This window comes from Saimiri boliviensis, chromosome 17 (genome assembly GCF_048565385.1).
Source record: "Saimiri boliviensis isolate mSaiBol1 chromosome 17, mSaiBol1.pri, whole genome shotgun sequence".
In the NCBI taxonomy this organism is placed as follows: Eukaryota; Metazoa; Chordata; class Mammalia; order Primates; family Cebidae; genus Saimiri; species Saimiri boliviensis.
Genome location: NC_133465.1, coordinates 29,678,621 through 29,705,675, shown reverse-complemented (window position 1 = coordinate 29,705,675; position 27,055 = coordinate 29,678,621). Strand labels below are relative to the sequence as shown.

The window sequence follows — 27,055 nt, the reverse complement described above, 5'->3', positions numbered from 1 at the left end:
GGAGTTTGAGGCCAGTCTGGGCAACAAAGCAAGACTTTGTCTCTACTAAAAATAAAAATAAAAATAAAATACCTGGGCATTGTGGTGTGTGCCTCTAGTCCCAGCTGCTTGGGAGGCTAAGGTAGGAGGATCACTTGAACCCTGGAGATAAAGGCTGCAGTGAGCTATGCTCGTGCTGCTGCACTTCAACCTGGGCAACAGAGTGAGACTCTGTCTCTAAATAAATTTAAAAAAAACCACAAACTTAGGTTTTCAGATTGCTAAATTGGATACATTAGTGTGGCACACTTTTTTTTTTTTTTTTTTTTTTTTTTTGAGACGGAGTTTCGCTCTTGTTACCCAGGCTAGAGTACAATGGCGCGATCTCGGCTCACCGCAACCTCCGCCTCCTGGGTTCAGGCAATTCTCCTGCCTCAGCCTCCTGAGTAGCTGGGACTACAGGCACGTGCCACCATGCCCAGCTGATTTTTTGTATTTTTAGTAGAGACGGGGTTTCACCATGTTGACCAGGTTGGTCTTGATCTCTTGAACTCGTGATCCACCCGCCTCGGCCTCCCAAAGTGCTGGGATTACAGGCTTGAGCCACCGCGCCTGGCCTAGTGTGGCACACTTTTACAGGACACTCAGAAGATTGGCTTGAATGACTAGATTAAGTTAGAAATTTCTTTGAGATACTGAAGTGGAGATGTCGTACAGTTTTATAAGTAAATAAATGTAAATAAGTAGGCTTATAAGTACTTATTTTGTTTTTTTGAGACAGAGGTTTGCTTATCACCCAGGCTGGAGTGCAATGGCACAATCTCAGCTCACTGCAACCTCTCTCTGCCTCCTGTGTTCAAGTGGTTCTCCTTCCTCAGCCTCCCAAGTAGCTGGGATTACAGGCATGCACCACGATGCCTGGCTAGTTTTTATAGAGATGGTGTTTCACCCTGTTGGTCAGGCTGGTCTTGAACTCCTAACCTCAGGTATCCACTGCCTCAGCCTCCCAAAGTGCTGAGATTATAGGCGTGAGCCACTGCCACCTGGCCAAAAAATTTTTTTTTTTTAGAGAGACAGAGCACGACTAGAGTGCAGTGGTAGAGTGCAGGCTAGAGTGCAGTATTGTGATTGTAGTTTACTTCAGCCTTAAACTCCTGTGCTCAACAGATCCTCCTGCCTCAGCCTCCTGAGTAGTTAGGATTGCAGGTGTGTGCCACCACACCTGGCTAATTTTTTTTTTTTTTTTTTTGAGACGGAGTTTCGCTCTTGTTACCCAGGCTGGAGTGCAATGGCGCGATCTCGGCTCACCGCAACCTCCGCCTCCTGGGTTCAGGCAATTCTCCTGCCTCAGCCTCCTGAGTAGCTGGGATTACAGGCATGCACCACCATGCCCAGCTAAGTTTTTTGTATTTTTAGTAGAGACGGGGTTTCACCGTGTTGACCAGGATGGTCTCTATCTTCTGACCTCGTGATCCACCCGCCTCAGCCTCCCAAAGTGCTGGGATTACAGGCTTGAGCCACCGCGCCCGGCTAACCTGGCTAATTTTTAAACTTTTGTAGAGACAGCATCTTGCTATGTTGCCAGGCTGGTCTTGAACTCTTGGGCTCAAGCAGTCCTCCTGCCTTGACCTTCCTAAGTGTTAGGATTGTAGGCGTGAGCTACTCAATCTGGCCCTCATTCTCTTGTCTTCAGGGCCTTATCATAGTTATCTTTTTGAATTACTGGTAATGCAAAAGAGTGTAAGTAAAATTTGACTCTCAGTTATAGGGCTAATGAAAGAGTGTAAAAAGATCCTTCACTTTAGAAATCAACTAAGGCAGCTCTTTTAGTGTTGCAGGACTTTTCCTTAGTTAAAGACCGGGGATCTTGTCTGTCCCATAACCATGAAAATTTAGGCTTGCAGATGCTTTAAAGGGTGAGTAAAGCAGAGGGTTTTATTGGGTGAAAATGGAAAAAAACGGGGAAACAGGGATTCTCCACAAGGCCAGAGTCCTCTGCTAGAGCATTTCCTGTCCTGCTGTTCAAATCTCAGGTTCCACACAGGAAGAGGAAGGGCCAGGTTCCTCCCTGCTGCAAAGGGTGTGAACCTTCTGAGGCTTCACTCCAGTGGGCAGCCTGGTCGGAGTTTCTCCAGGGACCCCTTACCACCTGGCTATCTCATTCCCCCTCTAATCTTAATTGTTTTTAGATTAAGGACATAGACAAAGACCCATCCTAACTGCTTCCTGCTGACAGGGGCGCTGTTTTGGGGAAACAGCAGTCAGAGGCCTATTTAGTGGTTCCCAGTAGAAGGGGTCATTGTCAGAGGCTCTGATTGCATGATCATTTGGAGTTTGATGGCCTGAAGGCAAAATCAGGCAAACTGGGTTATTAGAAAACATACATTAAAACGAAACAAGGGGAGGGGTAAGGACAACTCAAATATTCTGAGGCCTTTTGCCAGTTTTCACAGGGAGAGGGAGGCCAAAAGCCTGAACGGTAAAGAAACTTTACTCTTTTACTGGCATGTTGGGCATCTGGGTTCCCTTCCTCTGAGCCCAGTCCTAAGCCAACCAGTTTAAGGTTTGGGAAATAAACTCTTTCTAGTTTGGAAGATGCATTTGAGGGGAGTGTCTTGTAGTACAGAGACACGATTACCTGTTAGTGAAGAGAACTGAGAAGAAAGGAAAAAGGAAGGCGCCTTTTAAGAGTCCCAGAGGTTCAAGATGCATTTGAAAGGGGTACAGACTGAAGATAAATGGCTTCCCATCTAGAAAGAGGGCCTCCCTGGTTCCCTTATCCTCCTAGCAGATACCCAGGATATGTGAGGGTAAGAGGAAAGAGCTTCCTCTTTCAGTCTTTTGTCCTTGCATCCCATGGACCTTGGCAGGTGCCACCATGAGTACCAAAGCAGCTTGCACCCATTAAGCCGAGGTGCCTAGACAATAGAAATTACTTGCCTCACCTATGTCTCTTTCCCACCTACTGTCAGTAGCCTTAGAGTTCTCTAGACCTTATTTATGCCATGGATATTAATGTGGCCTTTATCCACGAAACAGGAAGCTTGGAGTTGGCTTAATCAGCAGGAGTTAGCCACACTCACCTGCGCTGTGCCTTTTAACGCCTGTTGTCATTTGCCTCTGGATCCCTCAGATCCAGTTTTATTTTCCTAGGGCTTTGACCCAAAACTTGGAATTGAGTGTGGGACAAAAATGTGTCTTGAGGGGGTTGCATGGACTCCTTAACATAAACTGAATGCTAAGGTAAAACTGTGGGACTGAGTCTTCCTCTATTAACGGAGAGGAAAGGATGTCTTGTGACACACTCAGATAACTGGTGGCTGTAGTTATGGTTGCTAAGATTTGGGTGCATGGTGCTTGGCTTTTGTTAGCTCCCTTGGTCTTACTTTCCCAAAAGGAAACCTCTGAGTGATGGGCATTCTATATATTCCCATCGCCTGGCAGAATTTGCAGGATAATTGCTCAGGACTAGAATATTGGTCCAAAGTTTTACATTACCTGTCCCTCTTGTTCTTTCTGAGATGCAGCTGGAGATTGCTGGTTGGTTCAAAGGAACAGAAGGGTTAGTCTAAAATGTAGGTGAAAACTTAACTAATGAGTTTAGAATTTAATGACAAATACTGATACATTTTGGAACATAATTTCTCACTTTCCAGTCCTCATTTTTATTAAAAAAATCATGATAGGACTCAGTGGGTTACAAAATAGACCTTAGTTTTATACTTTGTTTATTTGCGTAAAGTGTAGCAAGAATAATTATGTCTACATAGGCCTTTTAGATTAGTCTTGATGGAACTCTATTCCTCAAGGAATCTCAGATAAGACCTTTTAAAGCTGAGTCCAGCCATGGGCTGGGTGATCTTCTCCTCTTAAGGTCCCAAGATAAACTTGGAGCTCCTAGAACTGTTAGAAAGTGACATTCTTGCTGGGTGCGGTGGCTCACGCCTGTAATCCCAGCACGTTGGGAGGCCAAGGTGGGTGGATCACGAGGTCAAGAGATCAAGACCATCCTGGTCAACATGGTGAAACCCTGTCTCTACTAAAAATACAAAAAATTAGCTGGGCATGGTGGCACGTGCCTGTAATCCCAGCTACTCAGGAGGCTGAGGCAGGAGAATTGCCTGAACCCAGGAGGCGGAGGTTGCGGTGAGCCGAGATCGCGCCATTGCACTCCAGCCTGGGTAACAAGAGCGAAACTCTGTCTCAAAAAAAAAAAAAAAAAAAGAAAGTGACATTCTTTGCTGACCACAGGTCAGGAACCCTGTACAGGGACTGTGAAATGAGGATATTAGGCCAGTTTCCCCATGGTACTTTTATTTGTTCTGCAAGTCAAGCTTGACTCCTTAAAGGGAAGCATACCCCTCCAGTAAAAGCATTGGTAAAATAACCATTTTCTCCATTTATATTCTGTTGCAAAAGAAAAAGGGATTCTCCTTGCCTTTATGCAAACACTTATATTGCCATAAGAATACTCACAGATAGGCTGGGCATAGGGCTCACACCTGTAATCCCACCACTTTGGGAGGCTGACGTGGGTGGATCACGTGAGGTCAGGCGTTCCAGACCAGCCTAGCCAATTTGATGAAACCCCATCTCTACTAAAAATATAAATTAGCTGGGTGTGGTGGCTGGCACCTATAATCCTAGCTACTTGAGAGACTGAGGCAGAAGAATCGCTTGAACCTGGGAGCTGGAGGTTGCACTGAGCTGAAATTGAGCCACTGCACTCTAGCCTGGGCAATAAGAGTGAAACTGTCTCAAAAATAAATAATTAAAAAACTAAAAAATAAAAGAATACTTACAGATAGTTTCCCAATTTTAGAGGAACTAAGCAGAGAGAAACATACATGCTCCAAATTTTTGTTCATGGGAATATACCTTACTCAATTATCAAATGCCGTAAATAGTTCAAAGTAAGTTTCCTTGACTCTGAAAAACAAAACAAGGATCAGCATTACCAACCAAAAGTCAAAAAGGTTGCTTCAGCTTTCTGAGTTCAGTCCACTTAATTAACTCTTGTTTTGCTTGATATTGTAAATACTCAGAAAATGAACAGCTCTTCATGAGAACTGTTCATTTTCCTTTGTAACAATCTCCATAGTTATCAGAAGTCTGTATTTGAAAGCACCTGTTAAAGTCTTACAGTCTATTATAAACCATCTTCTGAAAAGAATTAAAATAAGACAACAATCGTCTGTGAATACCAAAATGTCCAGTATAGTCAGAAACACAACTGACAAAGAAGTTTGGTTATCTCTGTGTTTTACAGTAACTTAACCTTAATTATGATTGATAGCATATACGGAGACATTAGAAATTTAGAAATCCCACGCAACTTTGGAACACATATAAATGCTATTTACTAAGATATAACCTAAAGAAGATTGAACTTAATTTTGGCAATCCCATATACCTAAATGTGTCAAATAATCCTGTTTACCTCTCTTTTCTAGACACTTAAGGGGCCCTCTGAAGTGTTTGAAAAGCTAGGTGCCAGGGAAGACAATTTTGAAACTGAAGTTTGATTTTGGGAAGGCTGTTAAATTTTTGAGGTTTTAAACACTTGATATTATGAAATAGATTTCCAGATTACCATAAGTTATTTATTTTGTCAAAATGATGACTCAGAAATTAAAAACAAAAAACACTTTTTTTTAAGAGAGGGAGTCTGGGCAGGAGTGCAGTGGCAGGATCTCAGCTCACTGCCACCTTTACCTCCAGGGTTCAAATGATTCTCCTGTTTCAGCCTCCCAAGTACCTGGGATTACAGGCGCCCACCACCACATCTGACTAATTTTTTTTGTGTTTTTAGTAAAGATGGGGTTTCACTATGTTCGCCAGGCTGGTCTTGAACTCCTGACCTTGTGATCACCTGTCTCAGCCTCCCAAAGTGCTGGGATTACAGGTGTGAGCCCCCGCGCCTGGCCAATAAAACCTTCTATAATGCTTTATAAGTTTACCCTTTACAAATTTTGCCAAAGAGCAGATTAGCGCCTTAGGAAAACCTTGTTATGCTTTTATTTCAATGCTCAATTTACAGAAAAACCATATAATACCCTTTTTTGAATTTTGTCACTATGATCACACAGAGAACCTCTTCTGCAGGATTCATTTCCACGGTTCTTCCACCACTTCTTTGAACCTTCAGCTTTTTCCTAATTTAACTCAAAACAATTCTTTAACCCCAGGCAAAATAATGTTTGTTTACATTTCCATGCCTTCTTAAAACCTTTTACTAAAAAACACATTTTACTGTTCTTTCTCACCTTGCATATAAATCTATTTCTAGTAGTTTCAGTGAACTGCTAGCAATTTTTAACTTTAAGGTAAAACTTGGTAAGTTGCTTTAATTGTGTGCTAACTACAGCCAAGGTTTGCCTTCTTTCTGAAGGGCATGGTTAGTTCCATATGTCTCCAGGCCTTAACAGTTGTGAAGCAGGCAAGATAGACAGTTCTCAAAACTGAAAAAGCAGTTTATAATCTCAAAACATTTAGGAAACTTTGCATCTGACCTGCATTTTACCATAGTCTTTAGAGCTGTTTTTATTTGGTAAAGATTAAAGTCAGATGAACTGAAAGGTACCACAGCTTTTCTTTTGTCTTAAAAAAAATAAGATCCAAGCCCTTGTGTTTTTTTTGGCCAAATTAATTAGAGCTCTTTCTACAGGCATCACACACAGTACACACACAGACAGGTGGAAGAAAACCCAGTCACTGGGTGGGGGCCTTTAAAAGACAGGGCTAGGAAAACATGCAGAAATCAAACCAGAAAGAAACATTCCCTAAGCCAAAATTGCTAAATAAAGTCTTGCCAGGGAGTTACAGGCCATGCCCTCAGGATGTATAAAACAAGATGGGAGGCTTGCAGGACGAACCATGCAGAGAAGCAAAGCACACCAGATTGGCCATGGCCCAAGACGAGCCCCACAATTCCTTTTTCACAATTAAAGCTCTACAGAAAAAACAGTGATAGTTGGGGGGGCCTGGCCTAGCAAAGGGAAAAAGAAACTTTAAAGGTTAACCTGTTGATAGGGTAGAGATGGGGAAAGAAAAGAAACAGTTTAAAAATGCCTGAGGAAGAACTTCTTATTCTTATGCAAGTAGTTCCTCCACCAGAGAGAAAAGTTTAATTTCTGTCCCACAGAGTTGAAACTCATTGGCTGGGGAAGGGAAAGGTTCCCTTGGTGTGGCTGGGAACCAGTCTGCTGGCTGTGTGGGACCCTTTAGCCACGTGTCCCACCTGGAACGGAGGGGAGAGTGGCTGGGGTCTGCTGCTCCCCAGTCCCTCCTGAAAAAGGAAGGAAAAGACCACGAAAAGGCCCCCGGACCCCCAGGAGCAACAGGGGTGGGGGTGTGGTTTCCCATAAGCTCAGAAGTCCAAGGATGAAAAGAGTTAGAAACCACAGAGGTTTTGAGACTGCTTCTTGAGCCCCATGTTGGGTGCCAAAAATGTTGCAGGACTTTTACTTTAATTTAGTTAAAGACAGGATTCTTGTCCATCCCATGGCCAGGAAAATGTAGGCTCCCAGATGGTTAAAAGGGTGAGTAAAGAAGAGTTTTATTGGGTGAAAAGGGAATAAAAGGGAAACGGGGGTACTCCTCAAGGTCAGAGTCCCCTGCTACAGAGCTTCTTACCCAGCCGGAATCTCAGGCTCCACACTGGAAGAGGCTGGGCCAGACTCCTCCCACTGGAATGGGCGTGAACTTCCCAAGGCTCCATTCTAGTGGGCAGGCTGGTAGGAGTTTCTCCAGGGATCCCTCCCACCTGGCTATTTTATTTGTACTGTTTTCCTTCCGAGGCGACAAAACCAAGAATACACCCTGGGAAAAAAACCAGTGAAAAGAGGGCAAAAAGGGCAAATCTAAATTTAAAATAACAATTTGAAATCAATGTATTTTGAATATTGAATTAAATATTTGCTTCCTTTTGGTAATAATTTGTTTTTTTTTACATTTTTTATTGAGATGGAGTCTCATTCTGTCACTCAGTCTGGAGTGCCATGGCACCATCTCAGCTCACTGCAGCCTCTGCCACCTGGGTCCAAACAATTCTCGTGCTTCAGCCTCCCAAGTAACTGGGATTACAGTTGCATGCCACCACATCTGGCTAATTTTTGTATTTTTAGTAGAGATGGGGTTTTGCCATGTTGGCCAGGCTGGTCTCAAACTCCTGACCTCAGGTGATCTGACTGCCCTGGCCTCCCAAAATGCTGGGATTACAGGCATGAGCCACTTTGCCCAGCCCCTTCTGGTGATAATTTTTTTTTTTTGGGGGGCAGAGTTTCACGTTGGTTACCCAGGCTGGAGAGCAGTGGCACGATCTCGGCTCACTGCAACCTCCGTCTCCCAGGTTCAAGTGATTCTTCTGCCTCAGCCTCCTGAGTAGCTGGGATTACAGGGCATGCACCACCACGCTTGGCTAATTTTGTATTTTTAGTAGAGATGGGTTTCTCAGTGTTGGTCAGGCTGGTCTCGAACTCCCAACCTCAGATGATCTGCCCGCCTTGGCTTCCCAAAGTGCTGGTATTACAGGCATGAGCCACTGCGCCTGACAATTTTTTTTTTCCTTGAGATAGAGTCTTGCTCCATTGCCCAGGCTGGAATGCAGTTTCAAAATCTCGGCTCACTGCAACCTCCACCTCCTGGGTTCAAGCGATTCTTGTGCCTCTGCCTTCTGAGGTAGCTGGGACTACAGGTGCATACCACCACGGCTGGCTAATTTTTCTATTTTTAGTAGAGTTGGGGTTTTGCCATGTTGTCCAGGCTGGTCTCAAACTCCTGACCTCCAGTGATCCATCTGCCTTGGCCTTCCAAAGTGCTGGGATTACAGGTATAAACCACCTTTCCCAATTTGGTGATAATTCTTGCTTTGCCTAAACTATAGTTAACCAAATTGTACGTGTGCAATGAGAATGGTTATACCAGAAAAGCAACACTTTTTCTTCATATCCCCCATCATATTTGGTTTTTTTTTTTTTTTTCCTTGAGACGGAGTTTCACTCCTTTTACCCAGGCTGGAGTGCAATGGCGCGATCTCGGCTCACCACAACCTCCACCTCCTGGGTTCAGGCAATTCTCCTGCCTCAGCCTCCTGAGTAGTTGGGATTACAGGCACGCGCCACCATGCCCAGCTAATTTTTGTATTTTTAGTAGAGACGGAGTTTCACCGTGTTGACCAGGTTGGTCTCGATCTCTTGACCTTGTGATCCACCCGCCTCGACCTCCCAAAGTGCTGGGATTATAGGCGTGAGCCACTGCACCCGGCCATATTTGTTTTATGTTGCATTGATAAGTTACCATATTATTTTATACATCTGAGTATCTTGGGTATTTTAACTACTCCCTTTTAAAAAAAAAATTTTTTTTTTGAGACAGTCTAGCTCTGTCACCCGGGCTGGAGTGCAGTGGCGTGATCTCGGCTCACTGAAACATTCACCTCTTGGGTTCAAGTGATTCTCCTGCTTCAGCCTCCCTAGTAGCTGGAATTACAGGTGTGCGCCACCATGCCCAGCAATTTTTTGTATTTTTAGTAGAGACAGGGTTTCATTGTATTGGCCAGGCTGGTCTCGAACTCCTGACCTTGTGATCCACCTGCCTCAACCTCCCAAAGTGCTGGGATTACAGATGTGAGCCACTGAACCCCGCTAACTATTCCCTTTAAATTTTCTTGAAAATCAAAAATGGTGTGACTAAGATTTCATTTTATTATTTTTCTTTTTGAGACAGAGTCTCTGTCACCTGGCTGGAGTTCAGTGGCATGATCTTGGCTGACTGCAACCTCCCCCTCCCAGGTTAAAGTGACTCTCCTGTCTCAGCTACTGGAGTAGCTGCCACCATGGCCGGCTAATTTTTTTGGTATTTTTTCATAGAGATAGAGTTCCATGATGTTGACCAGGCTGGTCTCAAACTCCTGGCCTCAAGTGATTCCCCTGCCTCGGCCTCCAAAAGTGCTGGGATTACAGGCGTTAGCCACTGCCCCCAGCTGGTTATTAGATTTTGGTTATTGAGCTTAGTTTAGTAGTTTCATTTATCAGAAAACATGTTGCCACTTTTGAAAGTACTGCTGTGGAACTTTAATAAGAGCAAGCTTTTGATGAAGATTTTATAACTTCTAGGTATTTGTAATACTGGTATTTTTGTTACTGAAATTTTTAATTCTCTGTAAAAAATTGTTTTTTTTTTTGTTTTTTTTTTTTTTTCGAGACGGAGTCTTGCTCTGTCACCCAGGCTGGAGTGCAGTGGTACAATCTTGGCCCATTGCAACCTCCACCTCCCAGGTTCAAGCGATTCTCCTGCCTCAGCCTCCTGAGTTGCTGGGATTATAGCCACACGCCACCAAGCCTGGCTGATTTTTGTATTTTTAGTAGAGATGGGGTTTCACCATGTTGGTCAGGTGGGTCTCAAACTCCTGACCTCGTGATCCACCTGCTTTGGCCTCCCAAAATGCTGGGATTACAGGCATGAGCCACCATCCCTGGCTGGAAAAAATAGTTTTTAAAGTACTTCATGTATAACTAGACCATAAGGAAGATTAAAACCATTCCTGATTTACCTCCTAGAGATCAGTGTTATATTTCCTTTATTATTGCTTCTCTGCATATTTACTATATAGGCAATATATAGTGTAGTAGTAAAGGAGGGATTTTCTGAGATGAAACCCTTTGGGTTCAGATTTCTGTTTCACCACTTACTAGGCTGTGTAGTCTTAACAAATTGCTTAATTTCTCTGAATTTTGAGTTTCACATATATAAATAGGGGATAATAAAAATAGATATTGTTTGCTATATGCCAGGTACCTTGCTAAGTATATTATGTGTAAAATCTTACTTATTCCTCCTCACATCTTTACTTGAGAAGTGCTTAAAAGTGCCTTTAAGGCCGGGCGCGGTGGCTCAAGCCTGTAATCCCAGCACTTTGGGAGGCTGAGGCGGGTGGATCACGAGGTCGAGAGATCGAGACCATCCTGGTCAACATGGTGAAACCCCGTCTCTACTAAAAATACAAAAAACTAGCTGGGCGTGGTGGCACGTGCCTGTAATCCCAGCTACTTAGGAGGCTGAGGCAGGAGAATTGCCTGAGCCCAGGAGGCGGAGGTTGCGGTGAGCTGAGATCACGCCATTGCACTCCAGCCTGGGTAACAAGAGCGAAACTCCGTCTCAAAAAAAAAAAAAAGTGCCTTTAAGAGGATCAAATGGGCCGAGTGTGGTGGGTCACACCTGTAATTCCACCACTTTGGGAGGCCGAGGAGGGCAGATCACAAGGTCAAGAGATGAGACCATCCTAGACTAGGTGCAGTGGCTCATGCCTGTAATCCCAGCACTTTGGGAGGCCAAGGTGGGTGGATTACCTGAAGTCAGTAGTTGGAGACCAGCCTGGCCAACCTGCTGAAACCTCATCTCTACTAAAAATACAAAATATTAGACGTTGTGGCGCACACCTGCAATCTGGGCTACTTGGCAGGCTGAGACAGGAGACTCTTCTGAACCTAGGAGACGGAGGTTGCGGTGAACCAAGATGGCACCACTGCACTCCAGCCTGGGCGAAAGAACAAGATTCCATCTCAAAAAAGAAAACAACAACAACAAAAAAGATTGTAGTTTCTAAATGCCATTCTCTAGTAAAAAAAATACAAGGGCTTGGTGGCAGATCACAAGGTCAGGAGATGGAGACCATCTGGACCAACATGGTGAAACCCTGTCTCTACTAAAAATACAAAACTTAGCTGAGTGTGGTGGTGTGCACCTGTAATGTCAGCTACTCAGGAGGCTGAGGCAGAATTGCTTGAACCCGGGAGGTGGAGGTCGCAGTGAGTTGAGATTGCGACATTGCACTCCAGCGTGGGCAACAGAGCGAGACTCTGTCTCATAAAAAAAGTACAACCAATTTTTGTATATTAATCTTTTATTTTCAAACTTTGGTCTCTTGTCACCCAGGCTGGAGTGAAATGGAACGATCTTGGCTCACTGCAACCTCTGCCGCCTGGGTTCTAGTGATTCTCCTGCCTCACCTTCCTGAGTAGCTGGAATTAGAGGTGCTTGCCACCAGGAGAACCACTTGAACCCGGGAGGTGGAGGTTGTGGTGAGCCGAGATCGCAACATTACATTCAGCCTGGGCAACAAGAGCAAAACTTTGTCTCAAAAAAAAAAAAAAAAAAAAGAAAAGAAAAGAAAAGAAAAAAAAGTAATACATAATACATGCATTTAGGGAATAAAAGTTTGAAAGTTAGAAAGGATCCATGGACTGAAAATAAGTCTCTGATCTATCCTTCCATAGATCATTTGTGTATGTGTGTGTAAAGATACATCTTTTTATATAAATGGGTACATATTTATACATTTATGCCTTGTTTTTTAAAAACCTAAATCTTCAGGCAGGGCGCAGTGGCTCAAGCCTGTAATCCCAGCACTTTGGGAGGCCAAGGCGGGTGGATCACAAGGTCGAGAGATCGAGACCAGCCTGGTCAACACGGTGAAACCCCGTCTCTACTAAAAATACAAAAAATTAGCTGGGCATGGTGGCGCGTGCCTATAATCCCAGATACACAGGAAGCTGAGGCAGGAGAATTGCCTGAACCCAGGAGGCAGAGGTTGCGGTGAGCCGAGATTGTGCCATTGCACTCCAGCCTGGATAACAAGAGCGAAACTCCGTCTCAAAAAAAAAACACCTAAATCTTCATATCTTTATCAGTGCTATGAATTAAATAGTATTTATAGTAATGTCCTCATGTATACCCTTCTACCTAACAACCATCCTACCCAAAACTCAAATAGATTTTGAACATTATCCTTGCTTTTCATCTTTGCTCTTCTTTCAGTTTGAAATTAGGTGAGTGGTTCAGGAAATTGATTCTGTGTATTTCTCACCATTAATTACCCATGTGATTTTGAGAAAAGACACTTTACCTTTTGGGACCAAATAATCTCTTAATTTCTTCCAGTTCTAAACTTTTGTAATTACATGTAATGTGTATAAGTAGCCTCAAACAATAAGCATCAAATTAGTTCTGTGTAGGTAAGCCTGATTCATACTATAATGTCAAATTTCTTGCTGGTATTTTTCAGTTGTATTGATCATTTCAGTTATTGATATAATTACATATATGTGTGTGTTTGTATGTGTGTGTCTGATTGAGGGAGGATATAGTAGATAGTATGATCGCTACCAATTCAGTGGAAAGAGGCAATTTTCTTTCTCTAAAGGGAGTGCACTTACTAAGTTGGCTGTTTTCTAGGCCTGAACCCTCTGACCAGGCTTTATATTAAATCAATTGCTTAGGACCAACAATGTCCTTTTTGTGAAAATCTGAAAGTTCTTAAAAGATGGAATACCATGACATCATCATTGTTGATTCAAGGAGCATTCCTCAAGTAATACTCAATGTGCTGTGATTATCAGTACCCTCTCCCATCTTCTTTTTGTTGCTCTTGAATGATGTTATTGTCAATTATTTGACTATGTTTTGCAAATTTGGAGCAGTTACTTAATTCTGAAAATCCTACTTTGGTCTGAGATTTTTTTTTTTTTTGAGCTGGAGTTTCGCTCTTGTTACCCAGGCTGGAGTGCAATGGCGCGATCTCGGCTCACCGCAACCTCCGCCTCCTGAGTTCAGGCAATTCTCCTGCCTCAGCCTCCTGAGTAGCTGGGATTACAGGCACGCACCACCATGCCCAGCTAATGTTTTGTATTTTTTTTTTTTTTTTTTTTTTTTGAGACGGAGTTTCGCTCTTGTTACCCAGGCTGGAGTGCAATGGCGCGATCTCGGCTCACTGCAACCTCCGCCTCCTGGGTTCAGGCAATTCTCCTACCTCAGCCTCCTGAGTAGCTGGGATTACAGGCACACGCCACCATGCCCAGCTGATTTTTTGTATTTTTAGTAGAGACGGGGTTTCACCATGTCGACCAGGATGGTCTCGATCTCTCGACCTCGTGATCCACCCACCTCGGCCTCCCAAAGTGCTGGGATTACAGGCTTGAGCCACCGCGCCCGGCCTAATGTTTTGTATTTTTAGTAGAGATGGGGTTTCACCATGTTGACCAGGATGGTCTCCATCTCTTGACCTTGTGATCCACCCACCTCGGCCTCCCAAAGTGCTGGGATTACCGGCTTGCGCCACCGCGCCCGACCTGGTCTGAGATTTTAAAATAAATTATATTGGATTTTATTCTTTTATCAGCTTTTATGATTAGACAAAGTGATACCACTCACAAAAATTATGCCTTTCACATTTTCCAGTGTAAATAGCCTAATAAATGATAGGTTTCTCTGGTCAACTTTTGTGGAACCAGGAAAAAATTGGATCTCATTGACTATTATGTAATTGTTAGTTTCTTTTTATTGTTTACTTTATTAGGAAGGACATGGTAAATTACTTTAATATTTTCCTCTAAGAACAGATTAGATAATTAAAGAAAAATAATAATCTGTGGCTCACGCCTGTAATCCCAGCACTTTGGGAGGCCAAGGTGGGTGGATCACAAGGTCAAGAGATCGAGAGCATCCTGGTCAACATGGGGAAACTCCGTCTCTACTAAAAATACAAAAATCAGCTGGGCATGGTGGCGGGTGCCTGTAATCCCGGCTACTCAGGAGGCTGAGGCAGGAGAATTGCCTGAACCCAGGAGGTAGAGGTTGCGGTGAGCCGAGATTGCGCCATTGCACTCCAGCCTGGGTAACAAGAGCGAAACTCCATCTCAAAAAAAATAAATAAATAAAAATAAAAGCCTGATTTAGGCTAGGCACGTGGCTCACACCTGTAATCCTAGCACCTTGGGAGGCCAAGGCGGGTAGATTACCTGAGGTCAGGAGTTTGAGACCAGCCTGGGCAACATTGTGAAACCCCATCTCTACTAAAAATACAAAAATTAGCCAGGTATGGGGGCACACACTTGTAATCCCAGCTTCTTGTGAGGCCGAGGCAGGAGAATTGCTTAAGCCCGGGGGACAGAGGTTGCAGTGAGCTGAGATCATGCCACTGCACTCCTGCCTGGCTGACAGAGTGAGACTGTCGTCAAAAAAAAGAACAACAACAACAACAACAACAACAAAACCCCACCTATATATAGTTTGTCCATTTATATTAGTCCTACATTTTGTTTGGGTATTTATGTATGTATATTTAGCAGACTGGAAGAATTATGGGGTCTAGGATTGCTGCAAAATCTCCTCACTGCTCTTTCTTTCCTGTAGTTTTTTTCATGACAGCTATTAAAAGTGAACAAGATCTGGAGGATAGCCTAGAAAAAAAAGAAAAAAAAGTGAACAAGACATTTTTTGTTAGTTTACATTGATGGCTCTGTTAACAGCAATATTCTGAATAGGTGCAGGGCAACCAGGATGGTGCTAATTTTTATAATAAAGTAATTTTGGGAACTTGAGTATGTATAGAAAAGCAGTTATGCACTCGGTGCTGTTAACTCTAGTCTAACAGTGTAATGATGTATTTCAGGGTTGTCTTTTGGGGGTTCTCATATATTATCTTTTTTACTTTTCCCTGTCTTCTAACAATCCAAACAATATACATAGGTGTTCATGGATCTTTTTTATTTATTTATTTTTTCCTGGTTATAGAAATGGAATATAATAATTATTGTTTAAAAGTTCGAACATAAGGAAAGCAGACTTGTGATATTGGCCATAATGGTCACCATAACTACCTAAAAATAATCCTTAACATTTTGGTATGTTGTCCACTTGTCTCTACAAATTATTTAGTATATATGATACTATATTGTGCATAGAATTTGTTTTTCTTTAACCTTTTAATTATAAAATCAGATATACAAAATATGAAAAATACATAGCAACTGGGTGTGATGGTTCATGCCTGTAATCCCAAGCACTTTGGAAGGCCGAGGTGGGGGGATCACAAGGCCAGGAGATCAAGACCATCCTAGCTAACACGGTGAAACCCCGTCTCTTCTAAAAATAGAAAAAATTAGCCGCGTGTGGTAGAATGCACCTGTAATCCCGGCTACTTGGGAGGCTGAGGCAAAAGAATAGTTTCAACCTGGGAGGCGGAGGTTGCAGTGAGCCGAGATTGCGCCACTGCACTTCAGCCTGGGTGACAGAGCAAGACTCCATCTCAAAAAAAAAAAAAAAAAGAGGCCAGGCACGGTGGCTCATCTGTAATCCCAGCAATTTGGAAGGCCAAGGCGGGTGGATCACGAGGCTAAGGGATTATTGAGACCGCCCTGGCCAACACGGTGAAACCCCATTTCTACTAAAAATACGTAAATTAGCTGGGTGTGGTGGTGCATGCCTGTAGTCCCAACTACTTGTAAAGCTGAGACAGGAGAATCACTTGAACCTGTGAGGCAGAGGTTGCAGTGAGCTGAGATCGCGCCACTGCACTCCAGCCTGGTGATAGAGCGAGACTCTGTCTCAAATCAATAAATAAATGAAAAAATAAATACATAGCTTAATGAATTATTATTATAAATTGTACAGTCTTGTAACGATTACCTAAGGCAACAAATAGAACTTGCATGAAGCTTGTGGCCTCCCTACAAACAAATGTTCTACATATGAAAAAAAAAAAAAAAAAAGACAAATAGAACTTGACTAGCAATTCTAGAATCTCTTCTATCCCCAGTCACAACCCCTTCCCTTTCCCTAAATTAACCACCATCCTAACATTTCTAGTAATCACTTCTGGGAGTTTCTTTATGGTTTTATTTCCAAGTGTGTACCACTAAACTCTATTACTGAGTTTTGAGAGTGCTTTAGATATTCTGGATACAAATCTTTTTTCAGACATGTGATTTGAAAATGTTTTCTCCTGGTCTCTGGCTGGACTTCATTCTTTCAACAGTGTCCTTTGCAAGAGAAAAAGTTTTTAGTTTTGATAAAGTTCAAATTAGCCTTTTATGGATCATGTTTTTGGTATTATGCCTAAGAACTCTGCCTAATCCAAGATAATGATTTTCTCCTTTCTTCTAAATGTTTATAGTATCAGCCTTCTATATGGAGTTTTGAGTTCATTTTTCTGTAAAGTGCAAAATGTAAGTCAGATTTCAATTTTGGATGTCCAGTTGCTGTGGCACCATATTCTAAAAGATTACCTTTACTTTATTGCACCTTCGACAAAAATCAGTTGATCGTATGTATTTGTATGACCTGTTTCTGGACTTCTGTTTTTGTTTCATTAGACTGTGTGTATCCTTTCATTCATTACCACACTGTCTTGATTATTTGTAGCTTTATATTATGTCTTCAAATCAGATAATGTGAGTTCTTCACCTTTATTTTATTATTTTATTTTATTTTTTTCTTTTTAGAGATAAGTCTTGCTCTGTCACCAGGATGGAGTGCTCTCGGCTCACTGCAACCTCCAACTCCCTGGTTCAAGCGATTCCCCTGCCTCAGCCTCCTGAGTAGCTGGGATTACAGGCATACACCACCATGCCCAGCTAATTTTTGTATTTTTAGTAGAGACGAGGTTTCGCCATGTTGGCCAGGATGGTCTTGATTTCCTGACCTTGTTATCTACCTGCCTCAGCCTCCCAAAGTTCTGGGAGTACAGGCACGAGCTACTGCGTCTGGCTCCACCTTTATTCTTTTTAAGTTATTTTAGCTAATTTGGAGCTTTTGCCATTTCATATACATGTTAGAATCAGTTTGTTGATATCTACAGAAAATCCTGTTGTACTCTGAGATTGTGTTGAATCTATGAATCATTGAATTTTTGAATCAGAAGAGAATTACCTTATAATAATATTGAGTCATTCACCATAAATACAGTACATCTCTCCATTTAATTAGGTTGACTTTGATTTCTTTCACCAAATTAGTATTGTTTTTACTTTACAAATTATACCCATGTATTATTAGACTTAAATTTACTCAGTTTTTTCCCATTGCTATTTTGTACATTTTTGGGATTTTCTCTGTACACGATAATATTGTTAGTAAGTAGAGAGTTTTCTTTCTTTCTGGTATGTATGCCTTGTAGTTCTTTTTCTTCCTTTTTAAAGCAAACACTGACTAGAAATTCTAGTACAGTGTTGATTAGGACTGATTAGAGCGGATATCATTGCCTTCTTTTTCTTTTTCCTTTTTTCCTTTTAATTTTTGTGGATACATAGTAGGTTTATATATTTATGGGGTACATGAGATATTTTGAAACAGGTGTGCAATGTGAAATGAGCACATAGGAAGAATGGGGTATTCATCCCCTCAAGCACTTATCCTTTGAGTTGCAAACAATCCAGTTATACTCTTTAAGTTATTTAAAAATGTACAAATATGGAACACTTTACAAATTTGCATGTCATCCTTGTGCAGGGGCCATGCTAATTTTCTTACTCCAATTTTAGCATATGTGCTGCCCAAGCAAGCACCCTTTGCGTTATTTCTAATCTTTAGGGGAAAGCTTTCACTCTTCAAGCATTACATATGATGTTAGCGTCAGGTTTTTTGTAGATACCTTTAATAGGTTAAGGATGTTCCTTTCTATTCCTGGTTTTGAGTGTTTTGATCATGTATCGATGTTGTCAATTTGATTTTCTGCCTCTGTTTATATTTCTTCTTTAGTATGTTTAGAATGGAGAATGACAATGATTTTCTAACATTGAACCAGCCTTGCGTTTCTGGATAAATCCTCCTTGATTGTGCTGTGGTATCATTTTTATATATTGCTGAATTTAATCTGCTGATAATTTTGTTGATGATTTTGCTTTTATGTTGATGATTTTTGCTTTATATTGGTTGGAAATCTTCAGTTTTTGTCAGTGTTTTGGTTTGTTTTGATTATCAATGTCGTGGTGGCTTCATAAAATGAATTGGGAAATGTTCTCTCTTCTAAGCCTGAAGAATTTATGTAGAATTTGTATTTTTTTCCTTTAATATTTAATGGATTTCATAGTGAAACTGTCTAGGCCTGGAGTTTTCATATAGGTATGACTAATCAGGTTATTTCTTCTTGAGTAAGTTTTTGGTAGTTTTTATCCCTGTTAAAATAATTTGTCCATTTCATCTATGTTGTTAGCTTACAGCTGTTCGTTGTATTTCCTCATCTTTTTAATGTTTATAGAGTCTGTAGTGATACCTCTTTTGTTTGTGTTATTGGTAATTTGTGTCTGCTTGTTTCCCTTTGTTTGTTTAGGTAGAGACCTTTCTGTCTTACTGACTTCCTCTGCTTCCCCGCAAAGAACAGCTTTTTTTTCCTCTGTTGGCTTTTAGTTTTGTATTTCACTGATTTCTATTCTGTTCTTTAGTATTGCCTTCTTCTATTTGCTTTTGGTTTAACTTGCATTTTTCTTTCTATATTCTTTTTTTTTTTTTTTGAGACGGAGTTTTGCTCTTACTGCCCAGGCTGGAGCGCAGTGACACGATCTTGGCTCACTGCAACCTCCTCCTCCCAGGTTCAAGCAATTCTCCTGTCTTAGCCTCCTAAGTAGCTAAGATTATAGGCACCTGCCACTACGCCTGGCTAATTTTTGGTATTTTTTAGTAGAGATGGGGTTTCACCATGTTGGCCAGGCTGGTCTTGAACTCCTGACCTCAGGTGATCCGCCTGCCTTGGCCTCCCAAAGTGCTGGGATTACAGGGGTGAGCCACCATGCCCGGCCTCTTTCTATATTTTTAAGATGGAAGCTTTAGAAGCTTAGATTATTGATTTTAGACCTTAGTTTTTCTAAAATAGCAGTTAGTACCATGCATTTCCCTCTAAGCACTGTTTTAACTGTATCCTACAAATTTTATGTTGTATTTTGGTTTTTATTCAGTTCATAATCTCTTCTAATTTTCCTCAAAACTCCGTTATTGACTCATGGGTTACTTAGAAGTATGTCATTCACTTTCCAAATGTAGTCATGCACCATGTAACAATATTTCAGTCAACAATGGACCACACATGCAACTATGCTCCCCATAAGATTATAGTAATTGTATTTTTACTGTAGTTTCTTTTTTTTTTTCCAGAGACGGGGTTTCACCATGTTTAGCCAGGATGGTCTTGATCTCCTGACCTAGTGATCTGCCTGGCTCGGCCTCCCAAAGTGCTGGGATTACAGGCGTGAGCCACCACGCCCAGCCATTTTCTTTTTTTTTTTTAGATGGAGGTACACTATTTTTGCCCAGGCTGGAGTGCAATGTCACAGTCTCGGCTCACTGCAACCTCTGCCTCCTGGTTTCAAGCAGTTCTCCTGCCTCAGCCTCTTGAGTAGCTGGGACTACAGGCATGCACCACTATGCCTGGCTAATTTTTTGTATTTTCAGTCGAGGTGAAGTTTCACCATATTGGCTGGTCTCGAACTCCTAACCATGGGTGATCTGCCTGCCTTAGCCTCCCAAAGTACTGGGATTATAGGAGTGAGTCACTGCTTTGTTTGTTGTTAAAGAGAAGAGGTTTCACTTTGTTGCCCAGACTGGAGTGCAGTGGCTGTTCACAGGCATGATCAGAGTGCACTACAAACTCACACTCCTGGGCTCAAAGTGATCCTCCAGCCTAAGCCTTCTGAGTAGCTGGGACTATAGGCACCCACCACCGTGTCTGGGTTCCCTCGTTTTTATTAACTATATTAGGGGTATTAGGATGTTGTTCATTTCTTCTCTGTTTTTTAAAACTCTACATTGTTAAGGATATTAACTCTTTGTTATCTAAGTTTCAGACTTTATAAAAGTTTATTTTATTATTTTTTGAGACAGGGTCTTGCTCTGTTACCCAGGCTGGAGTGCAGCGGCACAGTTTCTGCTCACTGCGGCCTGCATCTCCTGGATTCAAAACAATTCTCCCGCCTCAGCCTCCTGAGCAGCACTACCACACCCGTCTAATTTTTATATTTTTAGTAGAAACGGAGTTTCACCATGTTGGCCAGGTTGGTCTCGAACTCCTGACCTCAGGTAATCCAACTGCCTTGGCCTCCCAGTGTGCTGGGATTACAGGTATTAGCCAATTCACCTGGCCTATCTTTTTTTAAAAAAATTCTTACAGATATATTTCCTGCTTTTGTATCAAGTTTATCCGCTTTTTATTATTTTATTTTATTTTATTTTTTGAGACGGAGTTTCGCTCTTGTTGCCTGGGCTGGAGTGCAATGGCATGATCTCGGCTCACAGCAACCTCTACCTCCCAGGTTCAAGCGAGTCTTCTGCCTCAGCCTCCCTAGTAGCTGGGATGGCAGGCATGTGCCATCACGCCTGGCTAATTTTGTATTTTTAGTAGAGATGGTGTTTTTCCATGTTGGTCAGGTTGGTCTCAAACTCCTGACCTCAGGTGATCTGCCTGCCTTGGCCTCCCAAAGTGCTGGGATTATAGGCATGAGCCACCATGCCAGCCTGCTTTTTATTCTTTTTGGTGTCTTTTACTGTGTTCCTTCCTCTCAAGTTTTCTTTTTTATATTGTCAAATATGTCTTATTTCCTTATTGCTTTGGATGTAGATCATAGATAAGTTTCCTCACACTGGTTACAAAGAAATTTACTCATATTTCCTCCTAGTACTCGTTTTATTTTTTAATATTTGTGTATTTGATCCCTATGTAATTCTGATGTTCAGTTTGAGGAAAAGGTATAATTTTTCTCTCATATGGCTATTAGGCTCTCCCAACAATACATTTTTATCTAATCAATCTTTTCCCCATTGATTCGAGATGCCTTTTTGAGACATGTAGCAGTAATGTTTATGGTAAGATAAGTGATAGGCCTATAATTTTTTTTCCAAATGGATTGTCAAGTTTTCTCAATTTCTTTCTTCTCCTTTAACTGTGTGTGTTAAATTTCAAGGTAGACAAACATGGGTTTGTTTCTGGGTTTTTTAGGTTATTAATTTTCTTGTTTTGCTTTGGTATTTTACTCTTGCGATGGCGATAGTATTGTGTTATATTTTGGTCTTTGGTTGAGCAAGTGTTTCAATTCCCTAACTATTTCTTGTCTCTCTCAGTTTCTGGAAGTTGCTATCCTGTTGACAACTTTAATGTTTTTATATGTCATAGTCTTATGCATTACTGTTTGTTCTGTAAGTATTTGTGGAAGTGAAATTATTTTTAGGAGCTGCATAGAAGTATATTCTTTTATTCAGCAATATTTATATAATATTAACTGTAGAAGGTAAGAGGTAGGAGCTGGAGAGATGATACAGAGATGAATGAGACACACTGTGCCTGCTTGTTTAGGAAAGAGAGTTAAATAATAGCAATATAATGTGGTATATGCTGCAGGATGCTTTGGGGGCATAAAGGGAGGGTGACCAACTCTTCCTAATAGACTTAAGATTTTACAGACTTTATGACGTTTAATCTAAATCTTGAAAGACTTTGAGTGGGGATTCGTTAGGTAGATAAGAAAGAAGTTGCAGGTCATGGACCCAGTTAGAAAATTTTAATGTAAAATAATTCTTGTTAGGGTACTAAAACTTACTCAGAATTCTTAAATATGGTCTTAAATAACACTGAAGTTTGTTATTTTTTATAGGTTGATTAATTGAAAATTAATACTTTATATAGAATTTAGTTCAACCTACTAAGTTTAGGAATGAGAAGTTAAGTGACTTTGCTATGGTCAAAATCAAGTTTATAGGGAAAGAGTTGTCTGTGTGAAATTCATTACTTTCTCTCACTGTATTTTTCTTTTATGTCGGTTAGAGTTGATTAATACACTGGCATATGGTAGATGAACAGAAAAGGAAGTTTCCTGTTGTTGAAAATGCTGTGGATACATTTTGAGTTATTGTGTATTTTAAAAATCTCTTTTATACACTCGACATTCAAAAGAAAAATCTCTTTTATATTATCTTCTCTGTTGATGAGATAACTGCATCAGAAGTAACTTTTTAAGTATTGACTTGGAAAGTCTGCCAAGACACAAAGATTATCTCATTTTTAAAAAGTGCTGTATAGTAGGGATCTTTTTTAAGTATCACAGGTGTTTATGATGATGAAACAGGTTTAGGAATTACTGCAGTAGTATCCGCACTGCCTTTTCAGTGAAATTGTAGACATGAGATAAATTTGTAGATGCTATCAGTATGTGACCTTATACTGACTTTTTTTTTTTTTTTTTTTTTTTTCTATTTCTCTACAGTAGTTTATGCCAGCGTGGCTTCATTCATACAGATGAACCAAGGATTGGGATAGCAGTATAAAATTAGAATCAGACAGCTGACTGCTCAGCAGGATGCCATCAACTAACAGAGCAGGCAGCCTGAAGGACCCTGAAATTGCAGAGCTCTTCTTCAAAGAAGATCCAGAGAAGCTCTTCACAGATCTCAGAGAAATTGGCCATGGAAGCTTTGGAGCAGTGTATTTTGTAAGTGTTAATGGCTTGTTGTCAGTGACCAGCATTTACTTAATGTCCACTCCTGACAGAGCAAAATACATTAAATTAAAAGAGATATAGGGCCAGGCAGGTGGATCACAAGATCAGGAGTTCGAGACCAGTCTGACCAATATGGTGAAACCAGTTAATAGCAAAAATTTGCTGGGCATGGTGGCACGTGCCTGTAATCCCAGCTACTCAGGAGGCTGAGACAGGAGAATGGCTTGAACCTGGGAGGTGGAGGTTGCAGTGAGCCAAGATTACACCATTGCTCTCCAGCCTGGGTGACAAGAGTGAGACTATCTGAAAAAAAAAAAAAAAAAAAGAGAGAGAGAGAGATAGGCCACAGTCATTTTATAGTCACTTACATAGGAAAGAGAGAAAGAGTGAGTATGTGTGTGTGTGCGGGGGGTAAGATTCAAATATGAAAATTGTTTTATTTATTGAACTTCTTGGAATATTAAAAAAATGAGAAAGAATATGATTTTGTGGGCCAGGCTTGTTGGCTTACACCTGTAATTCTAGCCCTTTGGGAGGCAAGGTGGGTGGATCACTAGAGCCCAGGAGTTTGAGACCAACCACCCTGAGCAACATGGTGAAACCCTGTCTCTACAAAAAATAAAAAACTTAGCCAGGTATGGTGGTGCAGTCCTGTAGTTCTAGCTACTCAGGAGGCTGAGGTGGGAGAATCACCTGAGCCCAGGAGGCAAAGATTGCAGTGAGCTGAGATTGTACCACTGCATTCTAGCCTGAGTGACAGAGCTAGATCCTGTCTCAAAAAAAGAAAGAAAGAAAGAAAAAATTACTTTGCTTTAACTTACGTGTTGCTTTTTTAGAATTCTTAGCACACTGTTTTTATGAGTCTTATGGCTTGCGTTGCTATAGAATTAAATATTGCAGAACACAGACTTTCTCTGATTTCTACTTCTGTAAAGTCTCTTTCAGAGACAATCTCAGTCTTCTGGGGTCTAGGATCATTATTTGACACATATACCAAAGTATGTTTCTTTTATGTGCATTTGTGTGTGTGCACATGAGTATGAGCTAAAAAAAATTTATCAGATTTGCTGTTTTAGTTATTTTTAACATTTGTATATTACCACTATCTACTTCTAAAACATTTTCATGACCCTAAGTAGAAACTCTGTATCCATTAACAGTAACCCCTATTTCACCCTCCTCCCAGTCCCAGTACCTGTAATCTCCCTTCATCTCTATGAATTTGCTTAGATATTTCTAGATATTCATAGAAATGGAGTCAAACAATATATGTCCTTTTGTTTCTAGCTTATATTATTTAATTGTTTTTGGGCTTCATCCGTATTGCAGTATGTGTGAGAACTTTATTCTTTATAGCTGAGTAATATTCCATTGTATGTATAAACCATAATTTGTTTATTCATGCATCTGTTGATGAACACATGGGTTGTTTGCACTTTTGACTATTGTGAACGATGTTGCCATGAACACTGACGTGTATCTGGTTGAGTCCCTGTTTTCAGTTTTGAGTATGTACCTAGGAGTGGAATTGCCGGTTCCTGTAGTATTTTGTGTTCGTTTGTGGAACTGCCAAACTGCACCATCAGCAGCTGCACCATTTCCATTCCCACCAGCAATGTATGAGTGTTCCAGTTTCTTCACATCCTCAACAGCACCTTTTGTTTTCCACTTATTTTTATTGTAGCCATCCTACTAGATGTTAAGTGATACCTTATTGTGGTTTTTGTTTGCATTTCCCTGATGACTGATGATATTGAGCATCTTTTCAAGTGCCATTTGTGTATCTTCTTTGGAGAAATGTATGTTACTTTTCCCATTTTTATATTTGGGCTGTCTCTTTCTTGTTGAATTTTAGGGGTTCTTAGTGTTTTTATATTACTATCTTTGTTTTTCGAGATGGAGTTTTGCTCTTGTTGTCCAGGCTGGAGTGCAATGGCTTGATCTCGGCTCATTGCAACTCCTGTCTCCCAGCTTCAAGTGATTGTCTTGCGTTAACTCCCAAAGTAGCTGGGATTACAGGCACCCACCACCACGCCCAGCTAATATTTGTATTTTTAGTAGGATGGGGTTTCACCATGTTGGCCAGGCTGGTCTCAAACTCCTGACCTCAGGTGATCACCTGCCTTGGCCTCCCAGAGGGCTGAGATTATAGGCGTGAACCACTGGGCTCGGCCAGGGGTTCTTAGTATATTCAGGATATAAAATCTTTATTTGATGCATGTCCCTTCCCTCCCCTACCCTTTGTTCCCCAACCTAGCCCAGTGAGTCTTGTTCTCTTCCCTGTGCTCAAGTGTTCTCATTGTTCATCACCCACCTATGAGTAAAAACATACAGTGTTTGGTTTTCTGTTCTTGTGTCAGTTTGCTAAGAATGGCGGTTTCCAGATTCATCCATGTCTCTACAAAGGACATGAACTTGTCATTATTTATGACTGCATAGTATTCCGTGGTGTATATGTGCCACATTTTCTTTGTCCAGTCTATCAGTGATGGGCATTTGGGTTGGTTCCAAGTCTTTGCTATTGTAAACAGTGTTGCAATGCACATATGTGTGCATGTGTCTTTATAGCAGAACAATTTATAATCCTTTGGGTATATACTCAGTAATGGGATTGCTGGGTCAAATGGAATTTCTATTTCTAGATCCTTGAGGAGTCGCCACACTGTCTTCCATAATGGTTGAACTAATTTACATTCCCACAAACAGTGTAAAAGTGTTTCTTTTTCTCCACATCCTCTCCAGCATCTCTTGTCTCCAGATACTTTAATGATCGCCATTCTAACTGGTGTGAAATGGTATCTCAATGTGGTTTTGATTTGCATTTCTCTAATGACCAGTTATGATGAGCATTTTTTCATGTTTCTTGGTCACATATATGTCTTCTTTTGAAAAATGTCTGTTCATATCCTTTGCCCACTTTTGAATGGGTTTGTTTGTTTTTCTTGTAAATCTGCTTTAGTTCTTTGTAGATTCTGGATATTAACCCTTTGTCAGATGGGTAGAGTGCAAAAAATGTTTCCCATTCTGTTGGTTGCTGGTTCACTCTAATAATTGTTTCTTTTGCTGTGCAAAAGCTGTGAAGCTTAATTAGATCCCATTTGTGTATTTTGGCTTTTGTTGCTGTTGCTTTTGGTGTTTTAGTCATGAAGTCCTTGCCTAGGCCTGAATGGTGTCCTGAATGCCTAGGTTTTCTTCTAGGGTTTTAATGGTGTTAGTTCTTATGTTTAAATCTTTAATCCGTCTGGAGTTAATCTTTCTATAAGGTGTAAGGAAGGGATCCAGTTTCAGCTTCCTGCATATGGCTAGCCAGTTTTCCCAACACCATTTATTAAACAGGGAATCCTTTCCCCATAGCTTGTTTTTGTCAGGTTTGTCAAAGATCATATGGTTGTAGATGTGTGGCGTTGTTTCCAAAGCCTCTGTTCTGTTCCATTGGTCTGTATCTCTGTTTTGGTACCAGTCCCATGCTGTTTTGATTACTGTAGCCTTGTAGTATAGTTTGAAGTCAGGTAGCATGATTCCTCCAGCTTTTTTCTTTTTGCTTAGGATTGTCTTGGCTATGCAGGCCCTTTTGGTTCCATATGAAGTTTAAAGTGTTTTCTTCCAATTCTGTGAAAAAGGTCATTGGTAGCTTGATGGGGATAGCATTGAATCTATAAATTAGTTTGGGCAGTATGGCCATTTTCACAATATTGATTCTTCCTAACCATGAGCGTGGAATGTTTTTCCATCTGTTTGTGTCCTCTCTTATTTCCTTGATCAGTGGTTTGTAGTTCTCCTTGAAGCAATCTTTTACATCCTTTGTTGGTTGTATTCCTAGG

The 27,055-nt window shown here is 41.1% G+C and overlaps 1 protein-coding gene and 1 pseudogene across 3 annotated transcripts in view; one reads left to right on the top strand and one right to left on the bottom strand.

Moving 5' to 3' along the window:
* TAOK1 (TAO kinase 1) overlaps nt 1-27,055 on the top strand; it is a 171,517-nt gene that overhangs the window by 40,393 nt on the left and 104,069 nt on the right. For 2 of the 3 annotated variants that reach the window (XM_039476870.2, XM_074388432.1), the window contains exon 2: nt 23,001-23,225. In XM_039476870.2, the coding sequence (XP_039332804.1) occupies nt 23,094-23,225 (132 nt within the window). In that variant the 5' untranslated portion in view covers nt 23,001-23,093. The remainder of the gene's footprint in view (nt 1-23,000; nt 23,226-27,055) is intronic. The other variant, XM_074388433.1, reaches the window with a different exon arrangement.
* On the bottom strand, nt 18,220-18,320 carry LOC120366981 (U6 spliceosomal RNA; annotated as a pseudogene).